This window comes from Dreissena polymorpha, chromosome 5 (assembly GCF_020536995.1).
Source record: "Dreissena polymorpha isolate Duluth1 chromosome 5, UMN_Dpol_1.0, whole genome shotgun sequence".
Taxonomy (NCBI): Eukaryota; Metazoa; Mollusca; class Bivalvia; order Myida; family Dreissenidae; genus Dreissena; species Dreissena polymorpha.
In genome coordinates this window covers 18163116-18184937 of record NC_068359.1, presented here as the reverse complement: position 1 = coordinate 18184937, position 21822 = coordinate 18163116, and the positions used below count along the sequence as shown (strand labels likewise).

The 21822-nt window shown below is 33.4% G+C and overlaps 1 protein-coding gene across 1 annotated transcript in view; it reads left to right on the top strand.

Moving 5' to 3' along the window:
• LOC127831080 (gamma-aminobutyric acid type B receptor subunit 1-like) overlaps positions 1-21822 on the top strand; it is a 119764-nt gene that overhangs the window by 32840 nt on the left and 65102 nt on the right. Inside the window, exons 2-4 of the mRNA XM_052356067.1 lie at positions 12310-12504; positions 15511-15648; positions 17268-17441. Coding sequence (XP_052212027.1) covers positions 12310-12504; positions 15511-15648; positions 17268-17441 — 507 coding nt within the window. The remainder of the gene's footprint in view (positions 1-12309; positions 12505-15510; positions 15649-17267; positions 17442-21822) is intronic.

Sequence of the window (21822 nt, the reverse complement as noted above, 5' to 3'; positions counted from 1 at the left end):
ATTTCACGAAACGTTTTGTACATGTAGAATTCATAAACAAATTTTTATAAACTCGATTATTCGAAGCTTATGGCTTTTGAGCATGGCCGTTGTATACAGAGAAGAACCTGTACTTGATGTCCTCTTGGAAGCTTCGTGGAACTTTTGAATGTTTGAACACGCTTATCTATACATAGGCGGACGCACAATTTTAATAGCTATACCATCACAACCTTTTTTTTCAAATGGCTGTGATTAAATAAGAGGGATCGTAAATATTCGTCGGATGTAATTTGTATGTATGGTCACATGCACCGCAATAATCTTTAAGCATTGTTATACGAGAACGATTTTACGCAATTAGCGGTGTAACATTTACATATGAACGCAGCAATAAATGTACATAACACTAAAAAGTTACGATTCTAACGAACCAATGGCAATGTTAAAAATATAATTTTCATAAGGTACGTTGTGTTCGTTGTGTTAACGTGGTGACTTCTTCCTACCTCATTGCATCTAATAAAAGTTCGTGTAAACTAATTTTAGTAACTGAAAACAAACTGCACACACATATTTGCAATATATTTTATGCAAATCTTGGGTAGAGTAAGGGTTTTTTACATCACCATCTCAATACGGGAGATCAATTAGGAACATGCTCAGTCCGCTGAATCTATTGCTGTCTCAAGTCTAGCGGATACTATTGCATAACCCGGCCTACAAAATACTGCAGTCGGTTTTCATGTTCGACAGGAACTATTAGAAATGTACTCTTTGAATGTATAAACTGATTTACGTTCGTGCCTTATGCTTTAGTGTACAACAACACAATACACATCAAACTAATCGTATGTATTGTGGCAAGTCAGAAAGCAATGAAGTTCACAGTGTATGACTCCATATGCCAGTATAATGTTCAAACTTATATATCACTTAATTTAGCACTATGTAGACAGAATTAAGACATTAATACTGCTGTAGTCTATATAATTTTACCATAAGTAACATTAGTGATGAATACGTAATTGATGTTCCTTTTCATAAATTGTAGTCAATGTGGGAGTTCTTTACTGGGTAAGTGTATGACCATTCACAATGAATCGTGTATACGTTGGACCTTTTGGCAGATGGTGAGACATACTGAATCAAGACGAAAATGCCAACCCATAATGTATTAAGATCTTAATTTTTATATTACTAAGACTTTAATTTTTATATTACTAGCTGATCTTTTTCTTAGACAAAGAACACGCCATCGTGTTATCACTAACCAATAAATACTGCAAGAAGATACTGAGAACTGTTTCTTTAAAATAAAGTTCTCATAAAGATAACATGTATTTAATCACTCTATAATCAAAATTGGTATTCGCATTATTGTTGGGAAATGGGCAAATACCAATCACCTCATAATTTGCGCATTTATGAATCTATTTTCTTATATCATTATGCATGAACGAATGAATGAATGAATGAATAAATGAAAGAATTGATTAATGTATGTATGTATGTATGTATGTATGTGTGTGTGTGTGTGTGTGTGTGTGTGTGTGTGTGTGTGTGTGTGTGTGTGTGTGTGTGTGTGTGTGTGTGTGTGTGTGTGTGTGTGTGTGTGTGTGTGTGTGTGTGTGTGTGTGGTGTGTGTGTGTGTGTGTGTGTGTGTGTGTGTGTGTGTGTGTGTGTGTGTGTGTGTGTGTGTGTGTGTGTGTGTGTGTGTGTGTGTGTGTGTGTGTGTGTGTGTGTGTGTGTGTGTGTGTGTGTGTGTGTGTGTGTGTGTGTGTGTGTGTGTGTGTGTGTGTGTGTGTGTGTGTGTGTGTGTGTGTGTGTGTGTGTGTGTGTGTGTGTGTGTGTGTGTGTGTGTGTGTGTGTGGTGTGTGTGTGTGTGTGTGTGTGTGTGTAGTATGTATGTATGTATGTATGTATGTATGTATGTATGTATGTATGTATGTATGTATGTATGTATGTATGTATGTATGTATGTATGTGTGTGTATGTATGTATGTATGTATGTATGTATGTATGTATGTATGGATGCATGTATGTATGCATGAATGTATGTATGTATGTATGTATGTATGTATGTATGTATGTATGTATGTATGTATGTATGTATGTATGTATGTATGTATGTATGTATGTATGTATGTATGTATGTATGTATGTATGTATGTATGTTTCCAAATTCGCAATTGATAGGGTCAATGGCCCTTAGACTTTCACTTTTTGGTTTTTATGACCTTAAACCGGTCTCACAAACGGATGATGGAAGTGACACTAGACAAGCAAACATAAGGACAAAACAGGTGAATTAGAAAAACCATTAAATACACAGGATTGTGTGTCAGGGTTCGACATTAACTTTTTTTACAGCCAGACCATCGGACCAGCTCCTCTTAAAATGTACTAGCCCGAATCTGATGTCTACTAGACCATAAATGGCATAGCAAATAAACACAATTGTGTCGTGTAAATGTTTAATCAGGTTTTATCAGTAAATAATTAGTGAACACAAGAAAGTTATTTTGATGCACAGAGTAAAAAATAAAATTAAACTATTTAATAACATAAATTGTTTGTTATAAGTTCACTGTTTATCACCAGTTAAACAAATGATGTCTGTACAGCAGGTGACATTTATTCAACGTCATCAGATTCTGGCCACCTTGACCGCTGTGCTCCATGCTACCACAGCTCCAAGACCCTTTTTCCATCATAATCTGTGTCAGTTTTACCGTCGGATTCTTCTTTATTAACTCATTTGTCGGACGAAAATCCAATCTTGAACAAAGCCATTCTTTAAATAACACTTCTCGTCTGCTACGCCAAAATGTTTACATTGATGATACCGATTTTCGATAGAAGTCGTAAAAACATGATGTAAAGTTCTAAGACACTGCAGAAATTCGTTAATATTCATGACAACTTGACCAATGGAAACAAGCAATTTATGCAGGAAGCTCTCCTTCGCGTCTAAAAATAGCAATGAATCACGTGAATGCTCCGCGTTTATTTATATACGCTAGTTTTGTTCTGATGTAAATAACGGATACGAGAGTTATTTTACACATACAGAGAAAAAGGTTTTCGGTTAGTTATAGTTATATGAATCAGTATAGATTTTTTTTATGTACGACCAGTCGGACAAGCTAGCCCACAGTTTTACTAGCCCGACCACCGATCTTACTAGACAATGTCTGTCGGACGTGCCTTAGTGTCAAACCCTGTGTGTTAAAGTTTTCCTTAAACAGTTGGTTTTATATTGTATAAAAAACAATAATAAAAGTGAATTTGTGTAAAAGAAAAGTGATTTGTTGAGAATCAAGAATGAAAAGTTAAAGTTATTGCAAGTGGAACCAGTGTCTTGTGTTAACTTATTTAAAGGTCAATGTGGCTAAGGTAAAGAAAATTCCCCACACTCATTGCTTAATGCCTTGTGTGTTTGATGTTTTAGCTGACACAAATATAAAGTTTGTTTCTCACTTTATTACCGGCGTCATGCGTCGTCAACGTTAAGCTTTTTTCTCATTCTTGATTAAACGTTTTCAAAATATTTACCTTGATCATAACTGGACCAAATTCAAACATTAATCAATTTAGCAATAACTATCTCACAAGACCAAATCGTGAAACCTCTGCAAGCAATATTTAGGGCTATTTTGACGATAATTGATGTACATTAGTTAGAATGTTTATATTGCAAAAACATAGAACAAATTCGAATATACTTAATGTATATCCGAAAACGTCATTTTTTAAGTGTCCCCTCATGCAAATACATGAACAATACATACGGGTAACTGTGGATGATTTCCTATTTATTGCACAGCGACCTTGAACTTTTAGCTCCTGATAACTATTTAGCGTCCACAGGTTTGATTCATAATAAATAGAATTTTGTCAACATAATTTTCTTGACACGACTTAGATTAAACCTAGCATAAGTGGGGTCATATCTTGGTAAAGACCACAGTATAAATCACATTAGTTACGTTATATCATTAGAAAACACATTTACGACTCAATATTTTGATGATCTGAGGCCGACCCTTTACTCTTAACAATAGTTTAGCCGAATTTAAATATTGGTCAAAATAGATCAAAACTACATTTTGTATATCAACTAGTAAAATGTATATAATACACAATTAGAGCCGCATTGTTGACATTGTCGTGTTTGAAAATGCTCAAACTTTTTATATTGAACACATATAGGCCAATCTGAAATATGGGTCAAGTGAGCCAACACACGACCTTAGCAACTCAAATCTTATACAAACCATGTTATACATTTAGCAGGTATATTTATTATACCATCTTGATAAAACTTTACAATATGTACCAATTTTTTAAGTGTGCCACTAATTCACACTGTTGAATCTTTTACATTTGTTGTTCGCGTTATCATGATCATCTTTCAAAGAAACCTCCCGGTTTACATAACTCGAAATAGTCCTTTAGAATTTCACGCAAAAGCAGAGTAACGAGAAAAAACTATTGCTTTATATTTTGATTCAAATTGTATCAGCATTCCAAATTTTACACACTAAAGTAAAACTTAGACGATTTCATTCAAAATAAAATTGTAGTTTCACCACTGCAAAAAAATACTGCCATTTTTAATTTACTCTTCAAGCATTATTAAGCATTTATCTCAGCCGAAATTGTGAATTTTAGTCTATAAACAACTCTTTTACACAAATTTATCTCAAGGGTATTGCACATCAATTTGTTCTTGTTCTACTGACCAAGGTTGTGTAACAACCATGTCTGTTTTCGTCCGTTTTTTTATGCTTCCATTGCGAGAAAATTCCATGAAAATTATGCACCCGCTATGAAATATACATTTCTTTATCGCCATCAAGCTTTTCCATTTAAATCACTATGTGTAAGCAGGCAATTTCTTTTTGATGAACATTCTTTGATCGACTGACACAGGAACGACGTATTAAATAAAAACATTTTAAGTCAACATCGATTTCCTTTGAAAGTTAAAGAACAATCCACTTTCACTTATCTAAATCCGCCAATTGTTCAACAAAACATCGCGTTATTCGAGTACATTCGATTTTTTAAAGAAATAAAAAATGAGACTGACCGTTTTCAGTCGAGTAATATATTCTTACACTGTTATTCACAAGGCATCATAATAAACCATCGTAAATACTCAATCGTTCAAAATGCAGCGTCCTTTACCTGAATGACGCACTCAAGTGATTTCCTCATCTGCGTAGTAAAATAAGGTCTAGCTGCGTAGTAACATAAGGTCTAGCTGCGTAGTAAAATAAGCTCATTTCTAACAAATATGATCCTGTGCAAGCTTCTAAGTGTCGCGATGAGAATGTCTGGTTACCCCGCGGGGAACTCTAGTTCAATGCCCTATAGGATCCAGATTTCTTTTTCTCTTTAGCTTAACAAATTAAAATAAAAAACACGCTACATTGGATTGATAAATTACGGTTTTGAAAATTTCACATTCAATTCTTGAATAAATCCAAATTTAAGAACAAATCAGAGAAGTGTAAAAACCAAACAGAAGAAGTCCCATAGCAGGTGTTGAATATAGCAACCTGTTGAATAAATTTTATCTTTTTTTAATGGTTTTATTAATTTAATCTGTTACATAAAATCATTAAGCTGTATGATAAAAGTTAGAAACACGATTGGACTGTAAATTTTTTTGAAAACGTAATTGTTTTTAATCTTCAAGGCTGAGACTTATTCCCATGAAACTTAAAAGAACTTGATTTGATAGATGAAAGGCTGCATTAATGATGATTACTGTGTTTTATGATGTTTTCTTTATGACAGTGTAAGTGCAAGTACATATTGATTCTTTAGAACTAACGGTTGAGTGCATTGATTAAAATTAGCACGGACACGCGCTAAGAGTCTTCGAATCATGCTTGTTTTGGTCTCCAAGTCTTATATTAGAATGCGAGCGTGCTTTGTCAAAGTTTTAATTAGAATGTCTGTAACATTCCTATTTTTAGTCGAACAACAAAGACATTCAAGAAAAAATGTGTTACGAAACAACCATGATAATGGTAATTACAAACTGGTTGCCATGAAGCTGTGATAGAGTATTTATATATATATTTTTTACAGTGGTGTATCAATATTGTATTGTTAATGTTAAATGTGATCTAAATACAATAATTGAGATTTAGTATATTCAATAATATATTCAATACCTCTATCAAATCCCGAGTTTAGATGTAGTGAATCGAAACATAAATGTAAGTTTACATGTATTTCGATGTGTCAATTAAACGTATTATCTGTAAAGGCTGAATACGTCATCTTCTTTTTTTTCAACATTAAACTTCAGTCATTATTATACAATTAATTAGTATTTGTTCCAAAAGTGGTATAGGACAAAACTGCATTTATTCAAATCATTAATAGACTAGCTCAATTGTTAGGGGGCTAAACTATGAATTTAAGCATCTAGGATTGCACACTCACAACGATAACATGATGCCAATGATATTTTATCTCGAACATGATTGATGTTTTTCCAAAATGTGTTTAGAACAACCAATCATTATCTATGTGGAATGCTGTTACCTTAACCAATTGTTCAAACGTTTGGTTTGTGAGTAACATGTCGTTTTGCTTGTGTCGAAGGTGTGAAATGTAAATGTGTTGTCGGCTTATTCTAGCCCTACTTTGCGATCGCCAAGCAAAGAAGATTCTTGCTTGAGTGGTTATCAGTAGTGCCCAAAAGTATCGATACTGATTTTTCTCCTGGCAGAATGGTTCCGGTTTTACATTTATCATCTGGGGTTAATGGTCCATTTATTCCTTGAGGGTACGTTCAGCCGCTTGGTCGGCTTGACCACATGGCATTTGGAGATGGCTATGTTTGGAAGCCACTTTATGTATGGTTGCGTCAGGTTTCCAATCAGTTTCTATCCTTATCCGTTCTCTTGCTCAACAACTATTTAGGGTTTAAATGCCTAAAGGTAGCAAAGAGATGCATACAAAGCGAGCACCATTATGGTTTGCGTCAACTCGAAGTGACATAACCGGTTATTATACATCGCATCAGTGTTTGTGCAGCCAGCTACCTTCGTCCTCAGGAATCTGCGTTATCAGGTTTATAAGGATAACCGATTATTTATAAAGGTCAAATGGCCTCCCCTATGAGAACAGTGATTGCCTGATTATATGGATGCATTCCAAGAGACAACCGGTTATAGCTTAACCCTTGATAACGTGGTTATCCTGACGTGATAGATTATGATATTTTCGTTTGGACGTGATAACCCTACAATTATGACCGCCTTCTCTCTGGATGAAATACCGCCAGTTGGTCCCGAGTTGCTCATTTATCAATGGAGGCCTGGCTTTTTTCAGAGCTGGCAACTATAACTAGAAGTTGTCCTCCTAAACAAAACTTCGACCCACGCTGTGTTAAAATTGGACGACCGATTATCTAACAGGGCTTAGCCTAGCCCATCCCGGTTGTTGTTTATAATAGATTTATATTCGTAGATTAAGGACCGTAAGATACGCTGTGGTGTTACAATTGCTTGAGAAGGAGTTTTATTCCAATTAAGCTATTTACGAGTGCAGTCATGAGTGTATTAAACGACAAAGCACAATCGTGTATGGTTCTGAAATAAAAATAGTTAAATAAGAAGACGCGAAAATATTGTAAGTATTATTATTTAATGCAATAATAAATGTAAGCTCGGATCATAGTATAAATATGTATTTGTGAAAGGTCACTATACTGTAAGCCATCGCGTGACTGTATTTACTGAAGTTCTTGCTTGGTAACAATAATTGCGCTTGCGGTACTAAAAGCTTGAATTCACAAATAATGAACTAAAATACGTCACGATCCCTCCATGGTGTTTGTAATAATATGAAGTATAAGAATTTCAGACGTTTTGTTTGCTTCGACCAGATGCAAATATTCTATAAAAAAAAGTATTACTCTTCATAGAAAGCTTGGATACAACATGGAGGAGGAAGTTACAACAATCGAACTCAAAATATGAAGAAAGAAAATGGCAGTAACTACGAACACACATTTGAGAAACAATAATTTTGCTTATAATTCATACTTGTTTCAGTCGTTTTCGTGCGCACATTTCAACGTAAGATGAAACTTCTATTCTGATCTAAACCGGATAACGCCTTTTAATTAAGTGATCCAAATAGCATTAATGCGCTTTTCGGATATGGACGTGTGACACACACGTTCGGTATGATGTTATTGTCTCTCAGTCGTTTTCATATGTTGTTTTAATCAAATAATTACGAATTATGATTTGTGTTCTTATCATATCATGCGACATGAAGTCGTGATATTGTAAATAAGGTAACAAATTAATTAGATATACTTGTTAGCGAATACACGGTAAGTGTCAGGTAATGGTTAAATATTTCAAAGCAAAACTTAGGTTTTACATTCTCTCCCTTTTATATTTGTACGAACAGAAAACAGCTTTCAATTATCTAAATGCTGATTTCCGAAATATTGTTGACAACTTTTTAATTCCCAAAATCTATAAAATCACACGGACTAATGATTTAAAGGTATAAGTGCATTCGTTGTATCATTCTCTCGAACTAATAGATACCGTTTTCCAATGTGTAATGATTGCTGCTTTGAAGTTTTACTTCTTTATATTTATTTTGCGTTTCGTTGTTGTTGTATAACGTTTAACGGCACTTAAAATATACGCGTTTCAATATATTGGTGTATGGTTATAAAGGATAAATCGACCGTTCTGTTAGGACACAACGCATTTTAAAGCTTAGATAAACATCAGTATCCCAAACGGGTTACTTATAGCTCTTTTATAGCACTCTGTCAAACACCTCAGATATTTCGTGTTTCAAGCATATCAAGAGATAAGTAATACCGCAAAAAGACAGAAAACGAATCTTTCATTATTATCCCTCATTATAAGAAGCCTTAGGTTCTCCATTGGTAAACCAAGTTTGTTAGTCAGATATGTGTTGTCTTCATGTTTATAGATTGTATATAAAGTATTATTTTATTATTTGAAATGTGTTACGTGTCATGCGTACAGTATAAAGGTAACATAAAAATGGCAACAGTGAATAAGCTCACAATGTGTTCGTGTTTACTTTTCTACTATTTAATGCATCTGTTTATAATTCTGTGTTGCATGCATTCATTTATCAAAAGCATACTGATCCAATGATTCCAATCAAATTACCGGGTGTATATGCACTAACAGGAAGTTACTATTTAGGTTTAGGTTTACAATTATATCGGCAACTCCCCTGATAAATAAGCTAATTTACTTGCATAACATGGGTATGACCTACACCTCACAAACAGCTCTCAACTAAGGAGATATATATATATATATCCATGAAATGATATTAGTTTATTTGTTAATTCTTAAACATGTTATGAGCGCGTTTACGTACGACTCATTAACTCGCAAAACATGACAGCGGATCACTAATTACATATTAAAATAGTCATCATCGTTCACGTTTTTCAAGTGCATAGTAGTTGTATATTTTATAAAAATGTGACGCATAGTTCATAGATAATCATTGGTATTTACAGAAATAATATTTATTTTTTTATTTATATGTTTTTGCAAACCTTTTCAAGTGATATGCGAAAAAACACGAACAGAAATAATAGTCGGTACAGTAGCTTTAAGTTCCAACCATACATTTTTTAAATGTAGAAAATATCTCAAAATTTAGAATTACCTTAACACGTTTAAGAGTATCTGCCCACGGACTTGAAGTGGAAGCAGGGAGTTGGACAAGCCTGGAAAGATGCCGTTCAAAACCAGAAAATGCAACCACTGTAACGTTATTGAGGACGAATTTAATTTTTTACTGGAATGCCAAAGGTTTATCTATTTAGGTTAGAAGTTTATACAAACATATTATGGACGAACACAAACAAGTGTATTGACATCTTACAGACTGACAATGAAAAAAGTGTGCGAAATTTATCCATTTTTGCTTTTAAAGCATTGACGTTGAGAGCTGATTTATATTATCAATAGTTTCTCTCCATGTACTTACATTTATTTATCTACTCACTACACAAATACAAAATACTCTTTAGTGTATAATTCAGATTTGGAACTAGGTTCTGTGAAATATTATTTACGTCATATGCCATCTTTGTATATATGTTGTTTTAATATGACGTGTGCTAGCCATAGTCAAAACATTGTGCGGGGTCGCACACTCTAGGCATTCATAATTGACGCATTCAAATACGTGAAGATGCTGATTATTTTAGAGTACGAAGGAAATGCGGCTTTTGTTTATTATTGTATTTGTCGAATCTTTTTATCAAGTTGTAGCATGTACTTTAATTATTCTGATACTTTCTCGAAAATATTAGTCTTTTCTTTCGATAACATAATCTGTTTCTCCAGAGTCTGAATATGCGCTAGAATCTAATGCTTCGATTTCAGAAGAAATTTGTCATAGTTATGTGAAAAAACGTCTTTTTATCTTTTAACGTGTTGATTTTCTGTAATTACAAGTCTACGATTTCTTTCTGTGCTTTGAATTGAGCGATATTTTTTTTGGTAAATTTATCTTCTTTGCCTGATCACGACAACTTTACCTTACTGTGAACGGAATAACAACACATTACATTCGGTTTGATTGTAATAACAACATGTTACATTCGGTTTGATTGTAATAACAACACATTACATTCGGTTTGATTGTAATAACAACACATTACATTCGGTTTGATTGTAATAACAACACGTTACATTCGATTTGATTGTAATAATAACACGTTACATTAGGTTTGATTGTAATAACAACACATTACATTCGATTTGATTGTAATAACAACACATTACATTCGATTTGATTGTAATAACAACACATTACATTCGGTTTGATTGTAATAACAACACATTACATTCGATTTGATTGTCATAATAACACATTACATTCGATTTGATTGTAATAACAACACATTACATTCGGTTTGATTGTAATAACAACACATTACATTCGGTTTGATTGTAATAACAACACATTACATTCGATTTGATTGTAATAACAACACATTACATTCGGTTTGATTGTAATAACAACACATTACATTCGATTTGATTGTAATAACAACACATTACATTCGATTTGATTGTAAGGCTTATTTATTATTGACACAACGTGAGTACAATAATAATTATGTACAAGTCATAAAATGCTAAACGCGTGAGGCGACAAACGTGATTCACGCCAAGTCAGAGCCGATACTTTCCTTGATTTAATGTCGATGTCAGCAAGTGATTGCCGAATGTAACCACGCTTACATGAATCTATATGGCCCCGTACTTGAAGATATTTTAATCGAATGAAACGGCCATCACCTAGTGTACTGTTAGGGCCTATCTATACTCGTGGAACAAAACGGAATGCAAATAATATGAAAGAATCAAGCCACATAATGTATGCTCATTGACTTCACGAGTATAAGGTCAATGTTGTCGAGCTATTACTATTTCACAAGCCACAAACAATTCTCGATTATGATATTAAAACCTTAAACAATATGTTTGTTCTTGAATTTCATAAAATAATTATGAGATGTTTTCTGATGATGACAATGTCAACGTAGAATGTGATTTATTGTTTGTCACATTATTAAAGGGTCTGCAAGATCGTATTGATTGCTATATCAGTTGAACAATTGGACAATCCTCTTCTTCTGATTTGTTTAGTTTTCTTCTGGAAACATCGTGATATAATCTGACTCTAGTATGAATTGTTAAGTCATAATAACAGGAAAATGTTTTTAATCATTGACGGCTCTCATACTGTGACGTAGGTAAATGCAAAAGAAAATGAGATTAAAATACACAATAAAAAAACATGATCTCGAAATAAAGTAATATTTATTTTCTGCGTTTTTAATAAAATTGTAGACACATTGACAGAATTTCAAATCAAACTCGTTTTAACATACGAATAAAACTCATTTTAATCTTATTATATGTGTTTGCCTCATTAAATGACTTTTTAATCATGTTATAAAACCATATACGGTACGTGATGAGATTTTCATTTTATGTAAGCTATTGTTTTGATGAGTTAATACTCGTAGCACGAATGTAGTGTATCCAATAAGCGATTGTATCGAGATACGTGTGTCGCTAGCAACGAACAAAAGATATATAAGGAGTCAATGATGATGACAAAAGCCAATAAGCATACTATTGTCGCAGGTAGTCTTCATTTGATTTGCGTGTGTGATAACGCTGTTTTCTTGTGTTTAATGGCGTATAAGTATTAATAAAAATGAGACATTTCAGTTTGATATTTCTTTTACTCTTGAAGAATATACGTATCATCGGATGTGTAGGTAATAATACGAAAAACATTCGACTACTTGGATTGCTTCCAATCACTGGAAAAGGCTGGGTCGGAGGTGCTGCGGTGAAACTTCCGGTCAAACTCGCGTTGGAGGACATCCGCGCAAACGGCTCCATACTTCCCGGATATAATATAACATATGACTTCATCGACTCACAAGTATGATATGTCGACTTACAACATTTTTTTAAATAATATATTATTTGTGGCGCTGATGATTTTGAAATACAAATATACTGGTGTTCCTTTCTTATAAGAACGAAGTCACAGCAGATTGTGAACAAAAAAATGAACAAAAACCCGCGGCCATATTCATGTTAAGCTTCCACATATAATATTTGATTAAAATTGTATTACCTTTTATCTTAAGGATATAAGGCCCTGCAAGTTAACAATAACTACTTACTGTATTTTGACATTGAAATTATTGTATTATTACACGTTCGGTACCAAATGTTTAAATCGTTCCTTCACATCACTTGAATGATTTGTTAAAATAACGGCAAACGTTACAAAGTGCTTTACTTCGCAACGTCATAATCACATAGAATTTTCTGCATGAGTATCGTAGTATGTTGATCATCTGGACAAGTGTTTTGTAAAGCTTGAGGCACATTTTAATGAGCATTTATTTTCATGTAGTTGACATGAATTTAACATATATTAATGTACAAATAATAAAACATGTTTGCATTATCAGCGTTATTAAATTTTCTAAAACCATACTTGTATAAACTAGCAATTAAGGTTATAAATATACAATTTTTCAGCACATAGGTAATTTTAAATTCTTAGTAAGAATCATTAGAGTATGTTTCATATGTTCTTTAAGGTTTTTAGGTACATTTGAATTAAATCAAATACTAACCACACGGTAAACATATACTTAAATTGTAAATATCTTTATATTATTTTTAATTTTTGGTAAGAAGATGTAGCTCATAAGTGCATTATGTTAAGAATTATGACGTTATCGGATGTCATGCCAAGCGCTGCATTGTATTTTGTCATAACTGAATGCCTGTTACCTTTACTGAAACGGCTTTTTCTGGTGTAAATGCGTTTTTATGAATATGAATCTCGTTTTTGTTGTGTTTAATATACAGTTTGTCTTGAAACTTCCTTTAATAACTTTATCAATGTGGATCAATTAAACTAAATTATTGGAAAATATGCATCTGGGACCATTAAATGTGGCGTAAGTGAAGATCAGAAACATAACCAAGCGTTATAATTTGGACTTTTACACTCTTATTGCTGCTTCGTTTTACGTTGCACGACGATGAGCTAAATGTTTAATCTGTATGACACTATGTTGCTTAAGCATTTTAGAAAAGATGTTGTTTTATAGTCAATTGAGTTCTATTTAATCATCACGCAGAAAAGTATTGTTGTGGTGTTCTGTTCTCTAAATACGAATAAATTAGCATAAATTATAACGGTTATGTGTACCTTTTGATGCAGTCAAAATGACTGTTGCAACATGCGAGACCATGTGACGTGGACATTAAGTTTGCCTTATCATTCATTCAATTCCTGTATATATTCGGTGCTGCAATTTTATAAACGCATTTATCACCGGCTGTTGGCATTAAAAACTTAACATCTCGGTACATATGTTTCAAATCACACGTTTTTCTATACGCTGCATTAGTCTAACAATTACCGAATTTACCACTGACTGTCAGCGCTGAATTTTGTTTTGATAAATAATAATTAGAATATATTGCTTGCATTTTATGGCACACGTATTAATATGGTCTCCATTTATAATACATATTCTTTATTGATACTGTTATAAGCTTACGTGTTTTAAACAAGTATTAACAAAATGACATGACACGTAGATAGACAGAGGCAATTTAAGAAGAAATAATACAAGCATCAAAACTTATTCAGCCTTTTAAAGCATTTGACAATAATTGTAAAATCAAAACACATGCATGTACATATTTCACCGTAGGGAAATCTCGACTGATGAGTAAGATTTGTTCATACGACACATGATCAATATTTTCGTTCCTGCATCCAAAACTAGTAATTATGATAGAATCAGCAAAACAATATCAGTACGACTTCGTGTTTACAATTGTATGATAGTACTCTTACATGATAGTGAGTTTTATATGACTATACACGTTCATTACCATGTTTTTAAAGAATTTGAAAATAAAATTGTCCTTAATTTAACGTAAGCTTCAGACCCTGTTAAAGGGATCTTTTCACGGTTTGGTAAATTGACAAAATTGAAAAAAGTTGTTTCAGATTCGCAGATTTTCGTTTTAGTTATGATATTTGTAAGGAAACCGTATTACTGAACATTTACCATAGTCCAATATAGCCATTATATGTATCTTTTGACGATTTGAAAACCTAAAAATTATAAAGCGTTGCAACGCGAAACGATTGAATAATTTGGAGAGTTCTGTTTTTGTCGTTTAAATTTACGAAACTACGAAGATTACTTATATAAGGTATAAAATACCAATGCTGTGTATGCTCGGCGGAAAAGCCGAGAGGGCTAATGCGTTTTTACTTCAGACTAACTCCAGGACTCCGGGGGTCACTGGTTCGAGCCCTGGTACCGGCTACTTTTTTTTCCTTGTTTTAATTTATTATTGATTTTTTACTGGAGCTTTTAAGATCCAATGTTTACATTTATCAATATAAAGCATTTAATGACAAACTTCAAAATATGCCAAAATCTGTGAAAAGGCCCCTTTAAAACCATTGCATAGTTAAATGGTTATTTAAATAAAATCACAAATTAACCAAAGATATGTATTAAACATTTTCGTGCCAGTAAAAGGTTGTTTTCTAGCATTTATATATTTAAGAGCAATACAAAAGAAGACATTGCGATTCCATTACCATTGAACTATTCAACTGTTACATACAAATTGCATCTACAGCATCGTAACACTCGGAAGAACGATGTAATACAAATTATGTAGAATTTACTACTTCTTGTATTATATTACCGTCAAATAACTTATTGAAAAAGATAAAATTATTGTTAAAAACAGTCTGATTACAGAGCTTTGCTGTACATGTACTTATTATAAAGCTTGCTAAAATAAACATTTTTTTTTCAAGAACTTCAACGTTAAAACTCTCAGCATGACCTTAAGTTTTATACGTATTTGTAATTAAATTTCACTCCAGTGTAGCCCGGGTATTGCGGTGTATCGGATGTTCGAGAAGTTCCATACAGAGCCACCCTATCACATGGTACTGGGAGATGGATGCTCCACAGGCTCGGAGGCTACCTCTCAAGTCTCCTATCTTTGGAACCTCACACAGGTATGTTTGTAGACACTGTAAAATACCTCATTTAAAGATGTAAAAGATACGCAAGACATGGCTGTCTATATCTTATGGTTGATTATGAATAGTTTTTTTTGTCTCACAGCTCAAAATTTTAAATGTGGCATATACTCGAATAACTATATGTTTTAAATTAAGTGTTGACGAATTGAGGACAGCGCAAGTGAACTTAAGTAAAATTTTAGTTAATACTATTGGTACAATGTTCTTTCACTGTGTCAAGGAAATGTACGCGACACTTAAATGTATTTTATTTGATCTCTTCTTTGTTAGTTAATCAAATAAACTTTGAACACATACTTCAAATTTTCAAATCATCATAGAAGAAAACTAAACTTTACAAAACACGTTAAATATAATCCATACAAACACTAAAATGATACGACTAGATCAATTCAGTTTTGACTTGTCTATGCCGGTTTGTAAACAGCGTGACAAAGAAGTGTTTAAGAAAAGTTATGTTCATACTTAAATAAAATAAAAAAGATCGGCTGGGTAAAATGCTACTAAATGCTTGACATATGGGAAAACATTTGGGCTGTTGCAAATGACAGTAATGTGTGTGTTTACCTATTAGTTTTGGTGAAACAAAATGACCAAAACAAAAAATATTGTGTGATCTACTTAAGTGTGTAGCATTTGGAATGGTGATTCAATGTGCATCGAAACAGATATCTATTTTGTTCTTCTTACTCTGCTTGAACATAGAATTAGTAAGGCCTTTTTCGTATAGTAACCGAGAAGTATTACACACAATAGAATATCACTACGCATGGTAAGCAACATACAATTTAATATGTTCTTTTACAATTGAAAACTTTGTTTATAGCGACAACAACAACATATGACCCAATATTGTACGATAACAAGAAAAAGGTTAGTCTGTGTGTACTTGAGTTTATTTTGAATCCCATCATTTCATGTAAAATATATGCACACGAACATGAGTCCCCTTTGTCGTTGATGGTAGATACTTCCGTTATAGTTATTCTATATACATTTTTATACAATTTCACACGTCTGCGATGTTCATTCAAAAGACTTTGTCCGTCATGGATATATTTTCAAATAGCTATGTTAAAAGGATCAGCATGAAAAGAAAAGTATTTAGCGCAAGAACGTCACTATGTCGACTATCTAATACAGAAATCAATTTCAATGGTCAGAGAATAGTCTTCAAATAACTCCAAAACTTTAAAATCACTATGCACTAGTTACCTGTATGCTGTGTGGCTGAAACTATAAACACGATTATACGCAAAAGGTCAATATAATATCACTATTTAATATCAAAGATAAAATAAGAAAATCAATGGATATTTGTTTCCAATAGTAAACAGCGAACAATTTTCATGACGTATCTTTGTGACAATTTAATAGCCAATGGTCTTTAACTACAATATTTAATTGTAGAAATAACAAAATTCCACATACGATAGAAAACATCATTACATGATCTCATCACACGCTCAGAATCAAATCAATAATCATACTGTATCCATCTTGAAAGCGTCTTATACATTTAAAAAGAAGTTTTTACAGTCCGTAAATTATGTCTTTTACGTGCTTACACTTAATTATGTACTTTTTCCCAGCTCTCATTCGGCTCCTCATCCCCTATCCTGTCTGATCGGACACGTTTTCCAAAGTTCTATAGGCTGGCAGTACCTGACCAAAAACTTAATGACCTTCGCATTCATATGATGAAGAATTTATTTAACTGGAACATCGCGGCAACGATTCATCAGGCAGAGGAGTTCTTTTCTGTGGTAAGACATTTATTGAACACATTTACTGCACAACGATCGATTCATGTATGCATATTTTATAAACTGTAGTGTATAATTAATTTCTTTGTTTCATTTCTTTCGCCGGGACTGTCTTATTCGCTTCTTTTAGACAGGAACGTTTTTGAAATTATGTTGTGTTGTGTAATGCCTGACGAATAGATTAATCGTACTCGGACAAAAAGCGTTAAATATTGTAATTGCAACAAAATGCGGTCATACATCAGGCCCATTTTTAGAGCTTTTGCTGAGGGTCGGTTAAATGCTGCATCGTTTGTTTGCCCCATAACACATACAAACGAAGCGCACAAAAAAGAGCTCACGTACGTTTTGCATTACCTAGAGCGCATTGTGTTCGTTTTCAGCAGAAGACGACCTATGCTAATGTGTGAAACAGCCAAACATGTGTATTTGAAACGAAACGGGCTTACTGATTGCACGCTTTTTTTTTAAAGAAAATAATGTTTCAATCTTTTAAGCAAGCAAGTAGCAATGGTAAAAGCATAGCAAATGCTACTTGGTGACTTCACATAAATTCACCCTGTGTATTGCTGTATACAGTTTGTAAGGTTTCTTTCTTCTTTCATTATCACGCTCGAGTCGATTAAATTCTGTACTTTGTAGTCCTACACCGGTCTTAAGCAGGTTACGGTAAGGAATATATCATTATTCCAATTGCTGTAATAACTGCAAAAGTACTAGCATGAAACATAAAGATCGTTTTGCGGTTAATGTGCAACTTTTTTTCAACCGTAATTAAACGTTTTGACAGTGTTAAAAGTTAAATTAGGAAAAAGCGATGGTATACAAAACATGTAGACAATGTTTCTCTAACATTTCAAGTAATTTGTCAAAATATTTAATTGTATAATATAAATGTGCCTTTAAAAATGTAAACTTCAAACAAAACACGTATTTAGAAAAACTGTTTTTATATAAAATTGTTTATTTTTTCCATCTAATACCTGTTTAACATCATTTGTGCATACCTTATATTTTTCGATCAAGGTCGTTATTACCGTTGAATCTTGTCTCAGTTTATACATCCGCAAAGGTTACCATTGCATTTGCTTCGTGATTCTCTGTTTTATCGGCTAGTATTGTGTGTTTTTATTCAATGTTGCGCACTTTTTAATGAAAGCCAGCGAATGAAGTATTCCGAGTCGATTTGGATAACCTAAACAAGACAGGATTGATTGCACTTTCAAACTCAAACTTGAACATTTCTTACGTTGCGGAGATGTGGTCCCAAAGTGATTTATAGCTTGTTTAAGGCTATGTTGTTTATTCGGTTTTAATAGGTGAAGGACATACAACAGTTGGTGTGTCGCCAAGTGGTTTGTGTTTTTAATGTTACCATCATAACAAAATATGTATGCGCAATTGTTCAGGCTAAATAGCATTAATGATTCAGTTTACAATTTAAAATAATACATCCAGATGTATTTATTAGTACGATAAGCAATCCTTAACGGAATCTGTATTTACTCTTCATTTTTAACTTAGAGTTCATACATACGTTTGTATTGTTATCATTTATTGATTTAATCCCAGTGGGCATCAAACGTTTTACGAACGTTGCTGAAACGTAATATTGAGGTCGCAACGTTGGCAACCATTACCGAACGTTGCCATAACGTTGCATACAAAACATTAATATAACTTTTCTTTATAACGTTGCAATGACGTTTGAGAAACGTTGCATTCTGGTCGATACATTAGTAACCACTTACTAACGTTTCTGCAACGTTGCACGCGAAACGTCGGTCGAACGTTTGAGAAGGAGGTTGCAACAACGTTGCTTCTAGGTTAGTGTGCACTCTTTTAGCGTCTGCAGTTTTTTTCTGCAGTTTCATCCCTTGAATTCAGTATCGCCGCTAGTATTTTTTCCCTTTAATTCAGTATCGGCGCTAGGTGGAATATATTTTTCTCTTATAATTATTTTGCTTGTAGGATAAAACAAACATTTTTTAACTATCGATCTGTGAACTTTTAACGACAAAATATTAAAATTACAATAAAAATTAAAACCAGGTTGTTTAATCTCGCATGCTATAGCGAGGCTTCGATTTCCTGTCATTGCATTGTTTTGCCGGCCAGTTTGAATCTGTGTGCGTAGAGCGATAGTCGAAAGGATAACCAGAAAAATACCAGTCATATTCAAAATTGAAGTATATATGTAAATCAGAAACACATCCTTCTTCAAAAAAAAGAGATTTACAGTACTTTATAATAATACAGTTCCTGCATGAATAAAAAGATGATTTCTTGTAAATTTTAGAAATTCTTTTTTTTTAATTTTACAGATAAGTTGCTTAAACTACAGTATGCGTAAGATGAACTTTTAATCAAAACTGCTGGATAAAATTAATTGTTAAAGTTCACAAAATCTCCTGAAACATTAACATGTCTTCTTGGTGTAGTGGATGCGGTGTCTGCCTAGCAATCGGGAGTTGGTGGGTTCGATTCCTACGCGAGAAGCATTCTCATTATCCCCTCCATAACCATTAAAGAACTGGCTTTTCCCAGCAAACGGACTCGACAGTGTCCACACCCGCCCAGTGCTTCAGCTAGGATTTGAAAAGGGCAGGGGGCTTTTTTGTCAAAAGGACACTTTCGAGCGCATGGTCGTTTCAGGAATGCTTCCCGTTGCATGTTAATTTATATGTTATTAATAATTGTTAGAATATTTTATTCCCATTATAATTAAACCATTATTAAACCATTCAAATATAATGTCTACAATGAGAAATAAATAATTAAATACAATGTAATCAGAGATTTGTTAATTATCATATGTAAACAAAATACATTTTTTAAGGGCATGGGGGTCCTAGAAAAGGCAGGGCGGAGGTTCGGAGGGCAAGGCGTGCGCCCTTCAATTTAGGCCTAGCTGGAGCACTGCCTGCCTATTATATTCAAAAGAAGGTTAGCAGTACAAAAAAGAAATATTTGTTTAGATTTTTGATATTAAATGTAACAAAAATAGTTAATAAATTTACGTTTAAATGCAACGTATGGTGCTAAATTGATAAAAAAAAAACGCTGGCTATCCATCAAGCCATAGAAATGAAACGTTGCAGCAACGTTGGGAAAAAACGTCAGGAAAACTTTCATATACACCATTGTGACAACCAAACTGTAACGTTTGAATGCAGCATAAATGCAACGTTGCTGCAACGTTGGGTGCCCTCTGGGATGCATATGTTGTTATTATGATTCTGTACCTTGCAAGGGATGATTCAATCATTTTGAAATAAATATTTTGATAACAAATACATACTTATCGCTAAATCCGTATGCAAAGAAAATCATGTTTTGATAGGCAACATAAAAGTAAGAACATACTATTGTAACACACATGTGTTTAGATCGCCGTGGCGTTGTGGATATGGTGTCCGCCTAGCGCCCGGGAGGTCGCGGGTTCGATCCCCACTGTGGGAGCGTTCTTTAGATTTCCCCCATTGACACCAAGTACTGGGTTTTAGTCCCAGGAAACGGACTCGAGAGCGTTTTAATAAGTCTTTAAAGCTTGCGATTTACTTAAGCTGACATAAATAGGTTTAAACTTCAACACACTTAATGTTAAAGTTAAATTAGTCAACTTCAAATATCGCGTTAAAAACACCCTCGCAAGCAGAACAAAGTATTAATTGTAAACGTATTTTCCTGTTCGAATATGGTTTGTAAAATGGAGAAAATAACATTTTTTTGTGTTTAAGATCTGTATTACCTGTACGATGATTAATATTAATTTGTTAAAGCCTTATTACTGATGCGTTGAGAAGCATTATAACTTAAGTAATTCCCAGGACAGACGCTCCGTGATTAAGGAACGAAATCGATACAGCAGTTGTTTTCTCGTTCCAACATACGCAATCGACACAAATGTATACGGATTTTGTATTTATATCATACATAAATGCTATAATTTAAACGCTCTAGATCTCAGATAATTATTTTAATGTAGAGCATGATAGGCATATAAAAGCGTACTTGTATAAAACTGTTGACGGTATCCGAATTGCAATCCGTTATGAACTTTGTTAAGGCTCGTTTTATACTCCTCTATAAGGTCCACAGTCAGCGTGTTTTCTAACATTTTTTGTCCGACTTGTCACAATAAAGACGAAATACGGATAAAGTTTTTGGATTATATTATATTAAAATCGTTTGTAAAAATACCCGTCTTAAACGCTACTAAGTTTTGTCATGATACATCTAAGTCGTCTATGCGGTTGTTCTTTCCATTATAAAATACGAAAAAACGTCCATTTTATATGGAAACAAGCTACACTAATTTCATGCTATCGAGTTTAGAAATAGTAACCCGAACTTACAGCTTATCGTTTATAATAGAACT